Source organism: Tyto alba, unplaced genomic scaffold (assembly GCF_018691265.1).
Source record: "Tyto alba isolate M040663 unplaced genomic scaffold, T.alba_DEE_v4.0 Super-Scaffold_17, whole genome shotgun sequence".
Classification (NCBI taxonomy): Eukaryota; Metazoa; Chordata; class Aves; order Strigiformes; family Tytonidae; genus Tyto; species Tyto alba.
The window spans coordinates 7,842,435-7,864,076 of NW_024881279.1; the positions used below are offsets into that span (position 1 = coordinate 7,842,435).

The following is a 21,642-nucleotide window of genomic DNA, read 5'->3' on the forward strand; positions in this document are numbered from 1 at the left end:
TGTTTGTTCCCTGGGGAGCAAAATGTTAACTTTTAGCGTTTGTGAAAACTGAGAAAACAATTACTTTGTTGCGTAGGGAAACTTTTATTCTTCAAAACTCAAGAAAGAAATGTTGATAAAGAAATGCCGGGGCCCAAAGATCCTGTGAACACTTGGGGTGGCTCCTGCGCCCGGGGCGATACCGCATTTCCCACAGGACGATCTCCGGCGGCTCTCACGCCGAGGCGGTGGCACCGCGCTGGCCTAACAGCCACCGCCTCAGCGGCGCCGAGCTCCCTTCGATTTTCAGCTGGATCTGAATTTGAGGTTGCCACCTCACCTGCCTCATCAGCGGGCAGGGGCAGCGGGGCTGGCTGCATGGGCGGGCTGATGTCACCGAGGACAAGGCGCAGAGCTTTGCCCTTGGCGCCTTCTCGCTTCAGAAGGGGAAGGGCCAGGCTTGTGCTCGAAGCGCCGGGAAGACCAGAAGGGTGAAAAGTTGTGGAACGTCAGACCAAAAAAATCAGCCGGGGAGCGCCGGAACACGGCGCTTCCTCCTCAGCCCTTCACCCCGCTAATGGCGCCCGCCCGCCCTGAGGGGAAATGGCGGGAACAGGGGCCGCGCTCCTTCCCTCCAAGGGGACGCCGCGCCCGCGCAGCAATTCTGATCCCCCCCGGCCACCGTCCCGCACCGCCCCCCCCGCTCCGCGCCGCCGCGCCGTGCCCCGGATGCTGTTCCCGCCGGTACTTCCGGCGGCGGCCGAGGCGGACGGCCCGGTGCTGCCCCGCTCCGCCGCCCGGGCCCGGCCTGGCAGCCGGCGCAGCATGCCGGCCTGCCCCGCCCCGCCCGCTCGCTCCCCTCTATGCGGCTGGCCCCTGGCTCCGCCGCTGCCTCCTCCGCGCCGCTGCCCCCCGGCTGGGACGTGACCGCAGCTCGCTGCCTGTCCGGCCTGTCCCCGGTGCTGCCCAGTGAGTAACCGGGGCCTTTCCCCGGGTTGGGGAGGGGGGGAAGGTTCAGCAGGGCCGACGGGACCTCGGTTTAACGGGCTTCTCTTCGCCCGGGATTAGCGACTGCGTGGGGCCGAGGTGCGGGTCGTGCGTGGGCTCCACCTGAGCCCGGGTGGGTGTTGTCCTTTATCTCCCGAGGCTTCTTGTGTCTCCTCTGCCTCCCGGCGCCCCGGAGGCTGGGGCTGTCGTTGGTGTTAAGCGAGGAGCCCCGGAGATCTGGTGGGTGAGAGGATTAGGAGGCTGCTGTGCTGCTTCAGTCTCCAGCCTTGCGTTTGTGAGCGTGGCCGTGATCTCTTGCAGCTGAACACCAGCCTGCTGCCTGTAAGGCTCATTCTAGATTGCCAAACTGATCTGAGAGGTTCCTGGGGAATTCGTAGAATCATGGAATGGTTTGGGTTTGAAGGGACCTTAAAGATCATCTAGTCCCACCCCCCCTGCCACGGGCAGGGCCACCTTCCACCAGCCCAGGTCGCTCCAACCCCCGTCCAACCTGGCCTTGAACCCTTCCAGGGAGGGGGCAGCCACAGCTTCTCTGGGCACCCTGGGCCAGCGCCTCACCACCTGTACAGGAAAGAATTTATTCCTTATACCTAATCTAAATCTGCCCTCTTTAAGTTTAAAACTTACCCCTCATCCTATCCCTACACCCTCTGACCGAGACTCCCTCCCCACCTTCCCTGTCCCCCCTTTAAGCACTGGCAGCCGCTCTAAGGTCTCCCCGGAGCCTTCTCTTCTCCAGGCTGAACCCCCCCAACTCTCTCAGCCCGGCCCCCCAGGGGAGCTGCTCCAGCCCCCCCAGCATCTTCGTGGCCTCCTCTGGCCCCGCTCGAGCAGCTCCGTGTCCTTCTGCTGTTGGGGGCCCCCGAGCTGGCCCCGGCACTGCAGGGGGGTCTCCCCAGAGCGGAGCAGAGGGGGAGAATCCCCTCCCTGGCCCTGCTGCCCCCCCTGCTCTGGGTGCAGCCCAGGGCACCGTTGGCTTTCCGGGCAGCTTTTAAGTGCAGATGCAGTGGGTCTACATTGAACTGGCAGTATTAAGGTCATAGTATTAAAGGTGTTTTCTTCTAAAAATAGATAACATGTAGTTATCTTGATTAATTAAAGTAAAACGTACATGCCAGTGATGCTGTCAGTTTATGAAGATGATTAAGCGTGGTCTTTGTCGGAAGAAATGTTTTATAACTTGGTAAGTGCATAACAGGAAATATGTATTTCTAGCAATGGAGGCTTCGTATGATGGCACTGAAGTAACTGTGGTAATGGAGGAAATAGAGGGCACTTACACTTACGCATCACCAGTGCCATCTAAGAAGAAAAAGAAATATAAAAGTACTGGTGATCATGGAGAAAAAGCCAAAAAGCCTAGGTAAGTTCCTTTTGTCTTCATTTATCTCCTCTTGTGGATATGGGAGCAGTTTTCCTTGTTTCTGCTAAGAGTGAACTTTGCAGGACACTTGGAACACTTCTTAGTGTAAAACATCATATATAAATTATTAGCTTGGCAATTTGGGCTTGCTCTGACATCCTTGTCTGAATGTAACATGTTTGTCATTTGACCTTGAGACAAATGTAAACCTTGTGGTTTTCTTTTTCAAAAATAATTTATGTAGAATGATCTTAATGTTTCAGTTTCTGGTTGCGTTTCAGATCTGCTTACCTCCTCTACTATTATGATATTTACTTGAAAGTACAGCAAGAGCTCCCCCACCTCCCTCAATCTGAAATCAACAAAAAGATCAGTGAGAGCTGGAGGTTGCTCAGTGTGGCTGAAAAAAGCTATTACTTGGAGAAGGCCAAGCTGGAGAAAGAGGGATTGGACCCGGTAAGTCATCTTTCTGTCAGTTCTTTGCCATGTGAAGAAAGAGGCACTTAACTGCTTACACAGCACTGTGTGTGGGAGAATCATTTAACTGCAGATTCCAGTTTGTATTTCTGCTTAGGACAGCCTGTGAAGAAGCAGTTTGTGAGGACACTGCTTCTCGCTTTTGCCTTCTGTTCAGTCAAGGGATAGTGTTTTGAAATTGAAGACAAGTATGTCTAATACCTATTGATAGGGATGGTAGTTATATTTATGTCATGTCATCAGTGTGATTGATGGTAAGTAGATAATAAAACCAGAGCTGAGAGGGATTCTGGAGGCTCTGTCACATGGAGAAATTCCCAACAAACTACTTCAGGAAACCATTTGAACTTTAGGCACTAAAATAGCAGGATTGAGAACTGAATCTCTTCCTTTTCTCATATTCATTTATTCCATTCTCTGTTTTTGCCAACAGAACTCCAAGGTGTCCACTCGAACTGCAGTTGTTCCAGACATTCCAGGTTTCCGTAAGATTCTTCCTCGCTCAGATTATATAATTATTCCCAAAACCACTCTTCAGGAAAACAGGAGCAGACAGTCACTGGAACTGTGTGTGACACAGGGTCAGGCAGCATCTGAAGGGTTAACAGCTTCCACTAATATCACGAATGTCTCCCGCGATGCTGTGCAAAACATCCTTTCTGTGGACTCGAGCCATGTTGGCATTTCTGAGCAGTGCATTGCCATCGAAGGACTAGCAGAAGAGACTGCTTCCTTTGGTCAGCCAGATGCTGTGGAAGAAGTGGTTGCGTCAGAGGTTCTCTCTCACTATGTTGGGCCCGTGACAGAGAAGGTGGCTGGAGATATCCTCTTGGATGAGGCTTCTTTAGAAGTAGAAGCGCAACCGTATCAGACAGCTCGGGTAGTTATTGAAGAGACTCTAGTTAGCAGCTCCACAGACATCTCCAATGGGAGCGTCGCGGTGGCCCGCCCTCAGGTTTCAGATGGTGTGTCTGTGGTGACCGTGGTGACTGGGAGGGTGAGTTTTTCTAGTGATATTCAGACTCTTGCCAGTCTCGCCTGAAATGTCAGAGTGCTGTTTAACCCGTCTTACTTAAGATCCTTGGTGGCTGCAGGAGATCCTGTATTGCCCAGCGTGCTTACACTCAGTGGTGAGGGAAACAGCAACTTTGGTAACTCGGCGATTACGGCATCCTCTGCTTGCAGGTTGACTCTGCCATATGCTGTTATCACTTATGTCTTAAGATGACTGCTTGAGTTTTTTTGATTGTTTCTTATAACAATACTTGGGGTGGGTTCTGCTGTTGGACTACAAGATTTTGGGGATGAAAATGTTACCTGTGTGCTCCTGATAGCTGTTTTCTTGGTTGCAGAGAGGTAGAAGGGAGCCCTTCTAAGTTGAGGTGTTAGGGATCAGTTGTAGAAAACCTTATTCTGTGAAGAATTGGGCCTGCTGCTTTCAATTTTAAGCAGTGAAGAGTTTTGTAATTTCCAGAGTAGACCTGATAAGGCCATTGCTTTTGAAATGACCACTCTTCTTTCCTGTTTTCTGGTCCCATCAGTCCTTAAGACATATGGTCAGTGGTAGTGTTCGTGAGAGGATGGGACACAGATCACCATGTCTCTTGTTTTCTGCATGTATTTTTCCTTTGATATTATTTTTAGGATACTGAAGAGAGTAGCTCCTCCACACCTGCTACACAATTTATTATGTTACCTTTGCCAGCTCATTCTGTTGTGGAGAACCCAGCATCAATTAAATTGGTAAGAAATTCACTCTTGTATGGTATTTTAAGGTATGGATATATCACCGTAGGTTTATCTTAAAGATGTTAGAGTAGGAAGGGTTTGATCATGGTTCAGTTCTTAAAGATAATCCGAGTTGAAGTCATCATGTCAGTTGATACATTTCTTGTCCCTGGTTTTATGCCTTGTATATGCTAATGGTGTCTCTGACTTCCTAGAATGTCAGAGGAGCCTGTTTCTGTTGCTTTCTTCCTCAAAGAGTTCTTGGAGTAGATAATGCTATCACAGCACATCAGGCCAGCAGCAGTTTCTGTGTTGCCCTTTTCAGGGTCTGTGTAGCCATCTATGTCCTCCATCCTACAAATGCATGTTTGTCTTCATAACATGTCAGCATCCATCCCTTTAAGGGCAGGAATCTACTCTCATGACAGAAAAATGTGAGCTCACCAGTCTCATGGATGGCTGTTGCTTTTGCCACGTGACAGGAGAGGAGCAGTGACCTAAGGTTTTGAGAACCCATGTAAAAGGTTTTGTGGCCCACTGCATGAGGAGGAATAGTATTATTTCTCTAATCTAACCACTCCTGCCACTTACATTTCTGTAGTCATTGTAGGATTTAATTGTACGGTCAGCACTGCAGCTCCTTGTGTTGTATAAGCCAGCATCAAATCCTGTTTTCCAGGTCCTCTATGCTTCCAGCTGGTGGAATACTGCAGATATTTATCGTGGTGCCTAGTGTGATATTCTTCTAGGTGTCTTAAGGAGAATGGAATTATCTCAAGTTTTTGTTCCTGAGAAGTACCTAGCTTAAATTGTCTCACTTCTTTGACAGCAGCACTTGCATGTCTAGAAAAAAAAGTAGCTAGAGAGGGACTTAGGGCACACCAGCTCCCTTGGGAGTGTTGAGTACAGAATATTGAGAAGTGCTGCACTGACAAAATCTCAGTGTGTTGGTGCAGTTCTGCTTTAGTTGTCTTTATAAGTAGTGCCTGGTGGTGCTGCTGGTGTTACAGCACTTCAAAGCAAGTTACAGTAAAACACCAGGGAGTATTTGACCACTGCATACAACAACAATTACTGATGAAAACTGCATCTACATCTTGAGTGCTTGTCTTTAAGTCTTGTTGCCTCGTTGACATGAGTCTATTAATCACATGTTGCCTCACTGTGGGCTGCTGTTTGAATCATTTTTATGCTCTCTTATGACTTTTTCATATTCATAAGAGAACTGTTACATCACTGTAAATGCAATGTTAGCTTCTCCAGTAGGTTATATGCATTGTTCATCTCTCATCTGCAATTTGGTCTAAATTCCAGTAATACTGAAGGCTCTTTTATAGTCTGAGTGTTTAGACTCAGAGTAGTTATGGTGCTGACTCACTCTGATCCAACTGTGTGGTGGTTGATCAGTAAAAGGAATAATAGCAGAGGGCTGGTGATTTGCTGAATAACATTTGTAAAGTGCTTACGAGGAAGAAGGGAGCAATGAGCACAGCTTTGTGTTTTTCAGCTCTGTAGAGAAATTTTTAACTCTTGTTTCAGACAACCACCTATACTCGCAGGGGACACGGAAATTGCACCAATCCTGGCTGTTCCTTCACTTATGTCACCAGGCATAAGCCACCAAAATGCCCGACATGTGGGAACTTCCTGGGAGGGAAATGGATCCCAAAGGTAAATGTGCCTTTCCTTCCCTGATTTTCAGACAAAAGGTGCTGTTTTTGTGAATGCCTGTGGTATTTCTAGACCTGTAGAATCTAAACAGGAGGGCAGATATGCCAGAATTGATCCCTGCACTTGTGTTCCAATGTTTGTTCTGGAGCAAGTCACTGTTGCAGAGGACACTTGGCCAAGGTGAGACAGACCTGAAATCGCCACACCTTGGGTGAAGATGCCACTTCTAATGGTGTCAGTTAGAATAGAGGGGGCTACATTTGGTATCTCTCCCTCATTGGGAGGATGCACATTCTTCTGGCCCTCTGCCTGCAACTGTAGTTCCTGTGACTGGAAGGCATTGCCTGTTCCCCCTGCTACAGCTCTAGCTAAGCTCAGGATTTTGGTTGAACCATTTGTTTTCTAGTAATTTATCTGCCTTTGAAGTTCTTCTACAAATTGAGGTTTTCTGTGGTCTTTCAGCATCGTTTTTTCAACAGAATGGAGGAATAATTCTCAACTATAGTAGGTATATGATCCTTTGGGAGTTAGCTAATAAAGTTGATCTAGTGGAAGCTGAAGTGCTGTTGGGTGTTGTTGACTCATGGGCATGTATCTAATCATCCATGATGTTTTGACCTTTGGCTGGAAGGAAATTCCCAGGTGTTGGTGGAGTTGTGAAGTTTGAGTGGAAAAGTCTTTCTCCGCATGCCACCCACTCTGCTTAAGTTATTGGAATCACTGCTAGCTGTATACAGCAAAAAACACTTGCTCCTGAAACCTTGGCAATGTCATGATAATTAGTCAGCTCTGAACAGATGCGCGTTCATTAAATTTCTGTCAGAAACAAGGCTCCTCAGGCATGAGTTAAAGGATGTTCTCAGTGTGAAAATTTGCATTGACATTCAGTGGATTTATATGGATTTGTTCTGAACCTCCTTTGTTTTGTGTCTACATCCATTAAACATTTAGGGGCAAGGCAGCTTTCAAACTCTACTATCTGAGCTGATGGCTGGGCTGCCTACATGGTAGGATGCAAATAGTGATAATGGCGTCTTAGCTTTTGTTCAGTAAACCTGCTGAAGTAGATAGATGGCTAGCTGCAAAAGTGTGTTTCTGCCTGATTATGGCATGCCTGCTGCTGTTAAATCCTACATCGATTAAAACTGAGAGGTTTTAGAGGGAGTTTTCTTCCTGTCTTTCAGTTTTATTCTGCTCTTTTGGGAACATGTTTGCATAAACAGTTCCGCTTGTTTTTACAGTGTCATGCCTTGAGAAAAACATGCACCAGCAGGGCTTTTTTAACCAGTAATACCATCAGTAGAACTGAAACTAAATATATACATATCTTCCTGTTCCATAGAAAGGAAAGGGGCTAGGTTATAAGATGTCTGTTTTTAAAAACCTAGGTTGCCTGTCTGAGTATGAACTCTGTGGGGAGCTTAGAATGAATGTGTTTATCATGCCAGAAACTCTCGATTCTGTTTCTGATACATTTTTGTATATTACCGATTCAGTGTTCCATCATACCTTCATTGACCCCAATACATGGCTTCTGTAGCCTTAGTCTTGAAGGTAATGTTTTTCTTAAAGTGAAAAAACTTTTGTAAGTAGTTCTCTGTTTCCTGAAAGAACAGACAGCGTCAGAAAGCTGAAGATATGAAAGGGGAGCGTAGGAGGTGGGTCCTTGTTACAGAGGGTGGTGGGTGAGTTTGTGATGTTGATGCTAATGGTGATATTTGAGGGAGTTTAAGAAAGACTGATTCTTCAAAGTAAACAGTGTCTAAAAATATTACATGAAGGGCCAGGAGGCTGATAAAATGTTAACAGGGACTTTGCTGTCGTAGGAGATGATGTCTTTCTGCTCTCATACGGTTCACTGCTTAAACACAGGATTTTGCTGTTTCGATCCAGCACTAAATAGGCCATGGCAAACCTGGCATATGTAAAGGGAACTCACTTATCTGTGAAAGCCTAAAGCTCTCAAATGTGACTATTTCTTTGTTTCCAGGAAAAGCAACCAAAAAGCAAATCTGAGCCAAATTCAGGCGCCTCTCTTAAAACTCCAGCAGCCAAAAGAGGTCAACAGTCAGTATTCACGGAACCGGCAGCTGTTAGCGAGAGCACCTCCAAGTCTGCCTTGGAAAGCTCTGAAGCTGTCAGCCAGCTGCTGAATGCTGTGCCTGTTGGAGGGCAAATGCAGGAGACGGAGTGGGAGGAAGTGATCATCTCTGAGGCTCACATTCTTTCAAACAATGTGCTTGCTGAAGACAGAGGGAGTGCTGTTGGAGTGATGCTGGGTCAAGAGAGCCAACGGCATGGAGACTCTTCTTCAGAGCAGGCAGAAAAAGATAGTGTAGGGCTGGGGATGCCACCGTCTTCTGAGGTGCTGAGTCCAAATGCCTCTGCAAAAAAGCCAGTGGGGTGAGTCAGTTCTCCGTATGTTATGGGAGCGTATGATGTCTGTTGTGTGGTGATGGGACTAATCCAAGAAATTGAAGGCTGTTGGCAGTGCTTCCTGTAAGACCTGTTCTGTTTACTGTCTGGTTTGTGCCAGTTCAGGATTGTTCCTTTGAGATTTTGTCCATCAGAGCTAGTTGTGGTTTTTTTTAAGTGACAGTTAAATTGTAGTCACAGGGCAGATGTATCCTTAGCACTATTTCTCCTTTCTACTGTAATAGCTGTGATTATTGTGCTAATAAAGCACAGGTCAGAGAAGAGAAGAAAATTGAGGCTGAAGAGGAATCAATGGAATTTTTTTCCAATTGTAGCTCTTGCCTTTCAGAATTGATGGTCCAGCTGCTACACACAAAGGACAAGAAGTAAAGAGTAAACCAAGACCCAAGCCCTCCTTGCTGGCTGCAGCAAGGCCCATGCGAGCCATTCTGCCTGCACCAGCCAGCGTGGGGAGAGAAGCCAGCACTGAGCAGCCTAGCAACAGACAGGCCTTTGCAAATGCTGGTAAAAGCAGTATTCTTTGGTATGCTTTGGGAGTGGCTGTATTTCCTCACTGTGTTGAAGTGGTCTCTGTCAAATAATAAGATGTCTGAAGGGAGATGGTGACCTATGCTAGAAAAAAACACCCTTTCCCTCTAACTGAGAGTGTAGGTAGATGGGCCATGAAACACCTGCTTGGGTCATTTCAAGTTCAGAGGAAGAATCTCGCATGACTATGGTGGCATTTACCAAAGATGTCAGAATGAAACAGAACCTGTTTTCTCATACCTAACCTGCTGTATCCTTTTCTTCTTCAAGACAAGCATTCCCCTGTGAGAACATCAGGCTTGAAGCCCAGTACGCTGAAACAATTGGGCCAGTCGATTCTGCAGCCACTAAGTGCCGAGGAGCGGAAGGTACATACGTTTTTTTTTCAATTGCATATTATTTTCCTGAGTGTGTTTTTCCTCAGATGAGGGATATGATCTGAGTGGTGAGAAACAGAACATTAAAATGTAGCAGCCTTATGATGATGAGATCTGTGACTGACAGTTTTTATGATAAAGCTTGGAAGCAGCATGAATGCTAGATGACTGACTGTAGGAACTGAACTGAGAGATGCTGTTGGACAATCCTTCTGTTGGCTGCTTTGAGAACCTCCCAGCTACTTCCAGAAGATGTTTCGAGGATCTGTTAGCGCTTTGATAATCAGACGTGCAATACCAACTACTGAGTCTTTCGCCCGTGAAATATGATTGAGTGTGCCAAGATGCTGGAATGCTTCCTTTGAATTGTAATGCCTGACTATGCAAACCATTATGTTGTAGTCCTCTGATATTAAATGAACATTAACTGATTTATTTTGGGGGAAAACCATGCTAATAGGTATTGCTTACAGGATGTATTTATTCAGTGGTAGATGTCTCATGGGTGTTGTTCTTTCTGCTTTCAATCTCTAGCTCCACAGTTCTTTGACCGGCAGGGCATCTCAGGTTAAAGTGGTGGAGGTCAAACCAGACATATTCCCTTCCTACAAGTACAGTTGCACCGTAACCTTGGTGAGAATTTTTCAGATGGTCTGACTTATGCTGTGGGGAGTGTAATCTCTGGGATGAGACCGTTCTGTGACTTTGGTTTTACTGCCTTGCAGAAATGTATCTCATATTTAATTTAACTTTTTACTTCGTATGTCATCTGTTGACCTAATCCAGGGAGACTGTACTCTGCTGCAGTCATGTTTGGGACTTTAAGAACTGGATTTTTCTTCATGTCCTAGCACAATCCCCATCCCCTCTTTATGTTCAGCAGGGCAGTATCAGTGATTTCCGAATGAATTGAATGTGTGAGTGTTTGTGGTCTCTGGAACTGGCCCTAAACTGTTTGAGTGCCAGTTAAAGTATTCGGTGCAAAGTGACAGGGCCTGCTATTTGACCTTTAGACAAGGTGTTATAAAGTGGGGAAAAAGTATATGATATTCAAGCAGACTTTTCTAGAATCTTATTGTCATAAAATCATAGAATCATTTAGATTGTAAATGACCCTTAAGATCATCGAGTCAAACCGTTAAAAGTCTAAGGCATCTAAAAGACAAGGTCAGCAAAGATCTTTTTTGTGTCATTTAGGATTTGGGATTGGCAACATCACGTGGCAGAGGGAAATGCAAAAACCCCTCTTGTAGTTATGTGTATACAAACAGGCACAAGCCACGAATCTGTCCAAGCTGCGGATACAATCTTGCCAAAGACAGAGCTGAGAAAACAGCAAAATCCCTGGTAAGGTTCAAAATGGTTTGTCTTATCAAATGGCTGTTGTGGGGTGGGCAGGGAAGTACTTTAGTTTGCAAGTGCCCAGGGGAACATGTTAATATTTTTTTCATTACGGTAAGCTTTCCTAATAGAATAATGTCCTTTTGAAAATACTTGTGGTGATGTCTGTACTGTCCAGCTCCTGCAACAGTGGTGCTTCAGGCTGAGAATGAGACTGAGTGCGCTCAGTTCTACCACTGGATGTCTCTGTAGCTTAAAAATGTTTATGGAGTGTTGGTACCTGCTGGGGAAATCACCGCTGAAGTGACATTTGTTGTGTCAGCTTTGTTGAACTTCAGACTTCATCAAGAAACTCCCAAGTATGCTCTGCTTTGTGACCAGTTTGTGGCTAATGTCAATTAAGTTAGTACATCTTGTATTAGAGCTTCCTATTTTTAGGGGATTGTAGGGCAACTTTACTTCCAGCTTGAATTTATTTCTGGGTGTAGTGTATTTTTTCTGTTGTTGAAAGATGCTTTTTGGTTGTCTGCTGTTCTACATGGATGTTAGCAATTGAATTCTGGGTTTTGTTTGTGGGTTTTTTTTGCATTTGAAGTTTGAAAGGTTAGATTTTCTCATGAACTGGTTTGTTTTTTTAAAAAAAACACCAAGGAGCTGTACTGTTCTTAGCTGAAATGCCCACTCAGCATATAGACAGACTACATTTTAGTCTGTGTGGTAATATGACTCTTCCACTTTTTATTTTGAAGAACGTAACTTTGTGTAGTATTTTTTTAAAAAAACAAACTAACTGAAATGGCCCGTGTTAAACTCACACACAAGCAGCTGTGTAAGGAACAGCAGTGCACTTAGCTCAGCTTGCATCTTGAGAGGCATGTGGCTTGTCTCTTCCTCATTTATTTTTTTCTTATTTTCTGGTTCTAGATGTGTTCAACATTCCTATCACACAGTTCATTGTTGTCTCAGGGCTTTGGACTGATCATTTATCTCATTGCTAGACTAGACAGAAAAACAGGTTGAAATGTTGGCAAAAGAGTTTAAGTGATTAAACAGATTAGTCTGTGTTCTCACTGTTCTTCTGAGCCACCCAGAGTTTGGTTCTCCTGTGCTTGTGCCTTTTGTCTTGATAATATATGTGTGTTGGTGGGGGTGGTGTCTAAGGACTATAGTTGATCAATTGTAATTGATTAGTGTGTTCTATATATCACAGCCTCTAGTTCTCATTTAGTGCTTGTCTCCCCTGGCTTCTGGAGAGGTGTGCAGGCTGCCATGGCTGGCTGAGCATGTTACACAGGAGAATGTGCCTGATAACCTATGGAGAAAGGCATTGATGATTGCCAGGATCAGTGAAGTGTTTATATACCTGTTGGTGGTTGTCCTCACCCTCTCGATCCTCAATCCCTGCACTGGCACTCCAGTTTAATTTGTGATGGTTTAGCAGTATTACAGGAGTTCCTGAAAGGCTGGGCTGTAATAAAATATTTTTGGTAAAGTAACTTAAGCTTGAAGCTACTGTCTGGAGTCAGTGATTGAGGAGTGAAGAAGTCAGGTCTACTGGGTACAAAGGTTACTGTGTTTCTGCTACCTTTTACGACTTCTTTGGGCTTCTTACTATTTCATCCCCATGCTTGCCTAGCTGAATATTTGGGTGTTTAACTTGGTTTCTAGGAGGTCAGTCCTGGTCAGTCTGATGTGCTGAACACCAACGAGCCCCTGACCCCATCCCAGAAGGAGATCCAGCGTCAATCCACCCTGCAGTTGCTGCGCAAGGTAATGCAGATCCCAGAGAATGAATCGGAGCTGGCCGAGGTCTTCGCGCTCATCCATGAACTCAACAGCTCGCGGCTCATCCTGTCCAACGTGAGTGAGGAGACAGTCACCATAGAGCAGACCTCCTGGTCAAACTACTATGAGTCTCCATCTGCGCAGTGCCTCCTCTGTAACAGCCCATTGTTCAAAGGGGGACAGAAGTAAGATTCTGTTTTAGACTTGTGACTCTTTCAACCTCGTGCTGATATTCTATGTTACAAGCGTGCCTGAAATAATATTTGCCTTAGCCCCTGGTACTGAAGCTGATGTAAGTGACACTGAATAAGCCACATGTATGTGGAAAGGATTTAGCAGGTTAGCGATAAGCTGTTTCTGTTTCTCCTGTGCAGTGTAGTTTGTCGTAGTTACCATTTCCATACAGCAGGAGAGCTTGATCAGGGAGTAACTGGTAAGTCTAGATGTAATTTCTTTTTTTCCCTTGAAACAGAATCTTTTCATTAGTCATCCCTCCTTTGTTTCCCAGTCTGATGTTTTCAGGCTGACAGAGGCAAAATTGTGGGATTATAGATGCGCATTGTGTGATTTCCCTTTTCTTTCTTTTCCTCATCTGAATATTTCCTGTGTGGATCTTTTTGCTTATGATGTTTTCATTCTTTTCATGGCTTAGCGTGGGCTTGAATGAATCCTTTTTTGGAACAAATACCCAAATTGAAACCTGAAGGATTTTCAGAAATTCCCAGTGTATAGGCCAGATTACCTTAACTAGATTTGTGTAAAAGCCCTCACTGAATCTGCCAAACATCCTCCTGTTGCCGAAAGCCTGAGCTGAAATGTTTCCCACAGCAAAATGTCAGGTAGTTTACTGTTGTGTTTCTTTCTTCAGCCAAAAAGATATTCTTGATACCAGTTAAGGATCTTTCCTCTGGTCAGGCAAATGCTAACTGAGATTTTTCCATCAGAGATACTTTTAATACTCAGTAATTTTTTCAGAACAGTGCTATCTTGCACCCTGTCCCTCACCTTGTGACTTACCACCCTGTGCATTGTAAATCCTTGCTTCAATGCTGGGCTGCTTTGCAGTGCTCTGGAGGCAGAGCTCTGAGTGTGGGACTCGTGTGCCTGCGTGGTCTCTAATTAAACCCCTGCCAGTGGGAGGGAGCTAGCTTTGACTTCAATTACTATTTTCTCAGGTGGACAGCTGTATTTTTGCCACTAGGGCACAACTGGCGCTTTCCTGTCTGACCTTCCTCCTCAGCAGCTGTACTGTAGAGGAGCAGGCCTTTCTGAATCTTTGTGTGTGCAGGGACAGGCTGTCAGCTAGAATGTGTTACTAGTTGCCATTTGTTGCCCCACAGCAATAGGCCTGACATTTTCCCAGGGCAGCTGGGGCTGTAGATTTTTTCCACCTTTTAAATATTATGTGCCCATTGTATGGAGCTGGAGAGATCCTGTAGTGCTGTTAAAAGAATGTGAGCAGTGACCTGACTCTGCCAGGGGAATCCATTTTAAAATGTAACATTATTTTTTTTCTGGTGAACTGGCTTAGACTGACATACTAATGAACTAATCTCAACTATAATGTTTTAAGTTACTGCAGGACTGGACTGAAAAACCTGTTGGCCTGACTTTCTGAGTTGTCTTTTGTTGTCTGTTACAGTTCCCTCGCTGGTCCTCAGGAGTGCTGGCTGCTGACAGCTAATAGATTACAGGTGGTTACAGCTCAGGTCAAAGTATGCTTGAACCTGCAGTGTCTGGCCCTCCATAGCTTCACTGACATTTACACAGGTAGGAAAAATGTAGGCATACCAACTTACAGCATGACTACAGTCTAAACCCTTCAGAAGCCTTGGGACTGTATCAGGGCATTGTCTTTGCACAGAAAAGCCTATTCTCTGCACCTGTGTATTAAACTTGAATTATTTTTGACTTCTACAATTCTACTTATTCTGCAAGTAAATCAGTATTTATGAGGAAAGCATGTATGAATGCTTAGATGAGGAAGACTGTGTCTTGCTTCACAGATGTAGGTCTCCTCTGTGTAAGTGATAAATGTTGAGTTCTGCAAGGCAACCCCTGAGATCATAGTCAAAGACATCTCTGCAGAGTGCTGTTTCTCAGTGTTGACTAGTGAGACTCAGTGGCAGTCACTGTGGCCTCCTGCAAGGCAGTATGGAACTGAGGAAATGGATTGCTTGCTGTTCCTTGTAGCTTTTTTAATTTAAAGGCAGCTCTGTGAAAGGAGCTAATCTTGCTAATGTGCAGAGAGAACAGTCCCAGAAGCACTATCCAGCTGATTCTATTATCCTCTGAACCATACTTGTATGAGTGTTTTGCATATCAGTAAGGAATATATTTCTTTGTGAGGAGGATCTGGAATCCTACAGTCAATAACTGTCTTATTTTAACTGCAGGCCTTTTCAATGTGGGTAACAAGTTGCTAGTGAGCTTGGATCTTCTGTTTGCAATCCGAGACCACATTAAACTTGGAGAGGATCCCAGAGTGGCTGTTGGCAATATCCTTGACTCTGTTCAGGAGCAAACTGGTAGGTTCTCCTTGATTTTTAACCTAACACACCAAACTGTGACCTGCTGATGATTGTTAAGTTATAAAAAGGCAAAAGTCATCTCCTCTGGTGTGGTATGTTTCTATTAAATCACTTCCAAAACCCAACAGTACCTCTGTGACCAGTTCTTTGTAACAGTTCTCTGGAGGACAGGTTTGGTTCTATTCTGCATAGGAGAGTTCTTCTACCTCTTCACTGACTTTAGGAAGTGAAAACTGTAACAGTGGCATGTTATCTTTTCAGAAAAAAGCCTGAGCCCTGATGAGCAGGTTCAGCTCCAGGAACTGTTGTGCAATGGTTACTGGGCCTTTGAGTGCCTAACAGTCCGGGATTACAATGATATGATCTGTGGAATCTGTGGCATAACCCCCAAGGTGGAAATAGCCCAGAGGAATGTGGAAAATGTCCTGGCACTGAAAAATATAGAGGTAGGCTTTTCACAAAGTTCACATCCTGTTCATGTTCAAAGCAGATCACAATGACTTTTGCTGACTCTGGTCTTCATGATGCACGATAATTACATGAGACCTTTGTAAGCAGTTTTCTGCTGATGCCTGGCAAGAGGATGTGGCTGGAGTGGTGATGCCTGTACTTCCTCTTAGAGGTGTTGATGTATGGTTTGGGGAAAACAAGATCCTCTGTCCCTGGACCACAGCTTTTGTCCAGCAGCATCTGACAGTAGGGACCTTGGATGCAAGTTGCTGAACCTGGCCTTCTTCCTTTGAAATTAAGGCATTCTTTCTTTTTTACCCCAGTAGCAGTTTCCTTGAGGTGCTGTCTTCTCCAATGGGGAAAAAAGGCCCTACTAGTTGTATGCAGCATGTCTGGCTTTTATGTCACATAAATGTTTTTGACTCTCATCCAACGAAAAGTGATTGTGGGGAACTCAAGGATCCTGAAGTCATCCTGTTATATTTGGGCTGTGCAGTATCCTGGATAGTCCATTGCTTGAGTGAGGCTGACACAAAACTGCCAAATGAAATACAATTATTTGTATTTGATCAGTGTGTTTCTTGCTCTTTCTAGTTTACTTGGCCAGAATTCTTGTCATCAAGTGAAGTGAATGTAGAAGACTTCTGGTCCACGATGGAGACAGAGGTGATTGAGCAGGTGGCTTTTCCTTCTAGCATCCCCATCACAAAGTTTGATGCCTCTATTGTTGCTCCTTTTTTCCCTCCACTGATGAGAGGAGCAATGGTGATCAATACTGAGAAGGACAAGAACCTGGATGCACAGCCAGTGCCAGGTAACTGCTAAGGTTGTGCTTATGAAGGGAGTGCTTTACGTGGCAGTGACTTCAGTCTTTTGATGATGTTTAGAGTTGAGAATTGGTGATTGCATAACTCTTGAAAATGTTATATTTGCTGAGAGAAGGCGAGAACGCTGGGGTGAGTTCAGCTGTTCTCAGGATACTTGGCAGCTTGAGCTTTGGCCTGCCCAGTGAAGCTTGAATGTACTGGTGTGCTCTGATGCATCAGAGGCATGGGGGACATGAAAGCACTGCACACCAAAGAGACAGTGTCTGATTGCAGGGGGATGCATGCACAACTAGAGTGCCAGTCAGTATTTGTTTCATGTTAGACTGATACTTGGACTGTGAAAGCTGCAGGCTGTACTTGGTATTTCAATAAAGGGTTAATAAGATTTTACAGATCTTCAAAAAAGACTAGGTGATGGATGTGCTAGTCCTGATCAGTGTTGTCAACATTCAATATATCCAGGGCATTGATTGCATGTAACATGAAACCATGAGATTAATAAGCTCAGGTGTATAAGAGCTAAATTTAGTTACCATCTGGTTTGCTTAACAGTTTAGGTTTTAGGTAGTAGAAGGAAAACTGTCTTTACAAGCTTAACAAGTATATGAGTTGGCTTTGCAAACTGGGCTGCAGCTGTTTTAGAGAGTTGAACTGCAGAAGGGCTACATGGGCTTTTGAGGAAGTGGAGCTCCAGAAAAAGAACCAGGGAGGAGATGTGAAGGGTAAGCCTGGAGCTGCTCTGTCTGAAGGCTGCAGTCACATTTCTCTGTGCTCTTCTGACACTCGTTTGTCCTCACGTCAGTCCAACCAGTCATTTAAAGGTTACAAATGACAGGACAGACAAGGGCTCATGGAGTCTGCAGCTCTGCTGGGCTCAGTCTGGTGACATCACTAGTGAGGGGTTTGAGAGAAGTTGGAAATAGGACTATTCATGGCTTTCTCTTGCTGGCTGTTGGTTGTACAGTATCTGCTTCTGTAGACTTCTGAAGAAATTATTTTGGTGACTTCCCTTCCTGAGAATGAGTCTGAGACTTGTTTCCTGCCTTTGCAGGTAATGGGAGTGCCTTGGTGAGGCTCCTTCAGGAAGAAATCTTCCGGCTTGAGCTGATAAGCTCTTACAGTGAGGAAGAGCTGCAGAGCTTTCTGACACAGTGTGGCATCCCCTGGGAGGCTTCAGATACAAAGGTAATGGCTTGTTTGCCCACATACAAGCTTGAAGGAGTGGAGCTGTTCTTCACTGTCTTTCCCTCACTCACACTTGCCATCCTAGATAATTAACTTCTCATCCGACTGCACTAGGGCAGGGGTGGGATAGAAGTGAGTGCCAGCAGATTATAGGATAACTTACACGTGGTGAAATAAATTGAACCTTTGTGGGTTAGAAGAAAGGAACCCTGTAATTACCTTGTCACAGGCTCAGCATCTTGTAATTGCTTGTCATCCTCACAGTGCTGTGTAGGATTAGGAAGTTATTGGATGAAGTGCAAATTAGGATTTGGGAGACTTTACCTGCAGCCTTCTCCCTCTCTGGAGGAGTCCATTGATTTTAGCCACACACAGACTTTCTCTGGGGCCTGTCTTTTTCTAGGACCAGCTCTGCTACTCCCTCCTGGCTCTCTATGAGTTTGTACAGAATGGGACAAGCATCACACAAGCCTCTGCTCATCACACAGGAGGGAAAGTCTATAAAGTGTGTCCACATCAGGTAAGGAAGGCTGGAGTCAGCAATGTTTTTTTTTACCTTGCTCTTCACTATTATCTGACTTACCAGTGTGGAACTGCCTCATTAAGTAGAAGTGATGGAGTTGAGCCTCTCTGAGCCTTGGGAATGAAACACACTGCCTCGGGGGTTTGGAATGTAAGCAGTCCTGCAGGAGATTTCAAGATCAACTAGTGATCTTGGTTTTGATGTTCCTGTTGAGGTGGAGTTGAAAATCGCCTCTTCCTGAACAAGATAAAGTGAACATGTTATGAGGAGGAAAGAAAATATCTTTAGAAAAAGTAACTGCCTGGTTACTGTATTGTCTAGAATACCTGAAAAGAAGCTTAATTTTTTTTAATACTGTATTTTTTTTCCATAAGCTTTCAGTTTTATTGTGGTGTTTGGTGTTAATCCTTTTCTTTCCAGGTTGTGTGTGGCTCAAAGTACATAGTCAGAGGAGAAAATGCCCGGGATCATGTGGACCTGTTGGTTTCCTCACGTCACTGGCCTCCAGTGTATGTTGTTGATACAGCTTCTTCAGTGGCACTGTGTGCAGATGTCTGCTGTCCTGGCCTGACTTCCCAGATGTGGGGGAAAAACCAAGGCTGCTTCTCTGACCCCATGGATCCTCCAGCGGTTAGTTGTGTCCGCCTTTTCACTCAGCTATGCCAGTCCAATACAGAAAAGTTTCAAGTGAGATTTAAAATATAGAAAAATAAAATATGTAACCTGCATTGTGCATCAAGATAATTTGACCTGCTAAGTGCCGCCTGACTCACAGATTTGCCAGTGCAGAGCTTCTGAGCATAATGGAAAGCGTTATGTATTGCTTGGGGCGTTGTACTAGATTCCTGCTCCTTAATAGGAAGAGCTGTGCTGGAAGCACATTGTAACAGTTCAAACCATGACCTTTGGAGAATGTTGCTTATTTTGACACAGCAACTAATTTCTCTCAAACTACTGCTATTACTGGAGAAATGGGAGAGGAAGAGGGTTGATAGTGCCTTGAGATTATATCTGAGGGCATACGAGCGAGGAGGAAGCGTACAGAACCACCTTTGTGGCATTTAGGGGAGGCCTGAATAAGTGAGCCCTCCTGTCCTGGGTCATAGCGCTGGCTGGAGTTCAGCCAAATGGGAGCTTTGTCTTACTCTTTTTGGCTGCGGGGAAGTTGCTTTTTGTTCTACCTGCTGCGTGTTTCTCTCTCCCAGTACGTGTCCTGCCCTGAACTGCTAGACCAGCACTACAGCGTAGACATGACTGTGGCTGAGCACTCCGTCCAGCACCCAGTCACCAAGTCGTCGGCACGCCGAATTGTTCACACGGGTTCAGAGCAGAACAGCCACCGAGATCCAACGGCTCGGCATCACTGCATCTCCCTGTGCCGAGAGCTGGAGCCTTACAGCGCCATCATCGCTGCTATCAACGACAGCAAAACGAGCAACATCCGCCAAAAGCCCATCACCTTTGAGAACGCCACGCACTATTACCTCTACAACCGCCTCATGGACTTCCTCACCAGCAGGGAAATTGTGAATCGGCAGATCCAGGAGATCGTACAGAGCTGCCAGCCTGGGGAGGTGGTAATTCGAGATGCTCTCTACCGGCTCGGAGTGGCCCAGATTAAAACAGAAACAGAAGAGGATGAAGAGGGGAAGCAGGAGGACGATAGAAGTTGCTGAGTAACAAACCAGCTTGTTGGTTTTTCTCTGTGGTTGTGTGGATGGGTGGGCTGGGCCAGCTTCTGCAAGGTTTGGGCAGCTGTCTGGCCTGAGAGTTTATTTTTACAGGTTGGAGAGGTGATGCCGGTGGCTTTGACTGCTGTTAATGACCAAAGAGCTGTGTGCTTCCATAGTGTCATGATAGCTGCTGCAAGCGTGGGTCTGTCACCCCCTTGCTGAAGGCTTCAACTGCTTCCTGAGGTGTGCAAGGGACCCGCTGTTCAGTGGTGTGAAATGTTGCCTTCCCTGCAGCTGGCGAGTGGAGAAGGGAGAGGTGTTTCTGGTAGCAGCGGGAGAGTGTGCATGGTCAAGCACGCAGGCTTTTTAATTCTGAGTCTTGCTTGCTGACTTCTTTGTGCATATTGGTGGCAGGGCTGGGGGTGTGGGAGCAGACATGAAAGGCAGACAGATAAGATCGTTTCCCCCCAAATGTTCTGAATAAATTAGTTTAGGGCACTGATTTCTGCTTGGAAATCCTGCAGAGCTCTCCTGTGCATTGGCTGCAGGGAGTGTTTAGTTGAGGAGGAGCTATGCAGCTTTAACTCACCGTATCTGGGGAGCTTCCCTGGAGGCTGCACTCCTGAGTCCAGGATTGTGGGTGCTTTGGCTACAGAAAGTTTCTAGAATTATTTGTCCCTTCACGTGAACACTAATAATTTAGGAGCTGAAACAGGCAGTGAGTGAAGAGTGTTCTGAATGTTAGGGTAAGAATTGACTGGGTGAGCCCCAGGAGAACCAAGCTCGTTGGAGAGCTGTATGAGCGCTGTGTAAGGTGGTGGCTGTGGAAAGGGGAGGGACACTCAAAATTTCTCTGCAGTCCCTCTGGATGTTTTTGGTTTTTTTTTTTTTAGCAGCAGTTTAATTCTATTCAAGGACTTGGATTTCTGTTGTCCTGCCCTTGGAACAGAATCACAAAGACTGTCTGTGGGATTGAGGAGAAATGATGAATGCAACATCACCAGAGCAAGCAGGGTTCGGTGTTCCTCCTGCAGAGGTGGTGCTGGGATTGTTGCATTTATGTGTGCAATCTCTGTGCTCTGTCAGGTGTCATATTTACCCTGCCCTTGTCCTCAAAGCGCTCTGTGGGTTAGAGAAGTCTCAGCTGCCCAGGTTGCTCTATCAGCTCCTTGAGACCTCTGCCCATACAGCCTGTCTGAAGAACACCTTGGGCTGCGGTTGCAAAGCTCCATGTGTTGTCTGCTGCCAGCTCGCTCTTGCTGGTGATGAAGATGAGGGTGGATGAATGCTTGCTGTGACCTGCAGAGGAGAGAAGGGGGATGCTAGATGGCCAAGTTGTCTGAGTGAGCAGTGGGGAAGATTTAGGCTTGCAGCGTGGTTGAAAACTCCCTTCTGTGAAGGGGAACCTATTGAGTACCGTACTGTTAAAGTAAATGTATTAAGTCTGAGCAAATGCAGTAATTATGGCTTGGGGTTTTTCTGTTAAGAATATTAACTTATTATAAGAGACATTAGTGACTTTTTTCAGTCAGTGATAAAGTTTAATAAATTATCTCCAGTTTTGGGGGTGAAACTGTGCTTAGCTGACTTGTTTTTTGTATACAAGACCTGGAGGACTGCAGTGGGAAAGGGCACAAACACTGTGTGCATTGCCGTGGTGGTGGGGAGAAGCCTGGTATTCTCAGAGGAACAGCTCAGCTTCTGCATGTGGTTGACCCTTCTGGTCTACCCCCTCTCATTCTGCATTGCCTGGGGCAGGG

At 45.6% G+C, this 21,642-nt stretch overlaps 1 protein-coding gene across 2 annotated transcripts; it reads left to right on the forward strand.

Annotated features, from left to right (window-relative positions):
• Window positions 1-735: 735 nt before the first annotated feature.
• Window positions 736-21,460, forward strand: HMGXB3 (HMG-box containing 3). 2 transcript variants are annotated; one of them, XM_033006062.2, is made up of 20 exons: window positions 736-948; window positions 2,203-2,350; window positions 2,632-2,806; window positions 3,261-3,824; window positions 4,472-4,570; window positions 6,095-6,226; window positions 8,217-8,629; window positions 8,991-9,166; window positions 9,461-9,558; window positions 10,102-10,200; window positions 10,765-10,914; window positions 12,577-12,878; window positions 14,336-14,463; window positions 15,090-15,221; window positions 15,486-15,670; window positions 16,269-16,488; window positions 17,553-17,686; window positions 18,090-18,206; window positions 18,630-18,839; window positions 19,415-21,460. In XM_033006062.2, the coding sequence occupies exons 1-20, from the start codon at window positions 843-845 to the stop codon at window positions 19,883-19,885; spliced, it is 4,059 nt and encodes a 1,352-aa protein (XP_032861953.2). In that variant the 5' UTR covers window positions 736-842; the 3' UTR covers window positions 19,886-21,460. The 2 variants fall into 2 exon arrangements, with proteins under 2 accessions (XP_032861953.2, XP_032861954.2); XM_033006063.2 differs by having other exon boundaries at window positions 3,261-3,638.
• The last annotated feature ends 182 nt before the right edge of the window (window positions 21,461-21,642 follow it).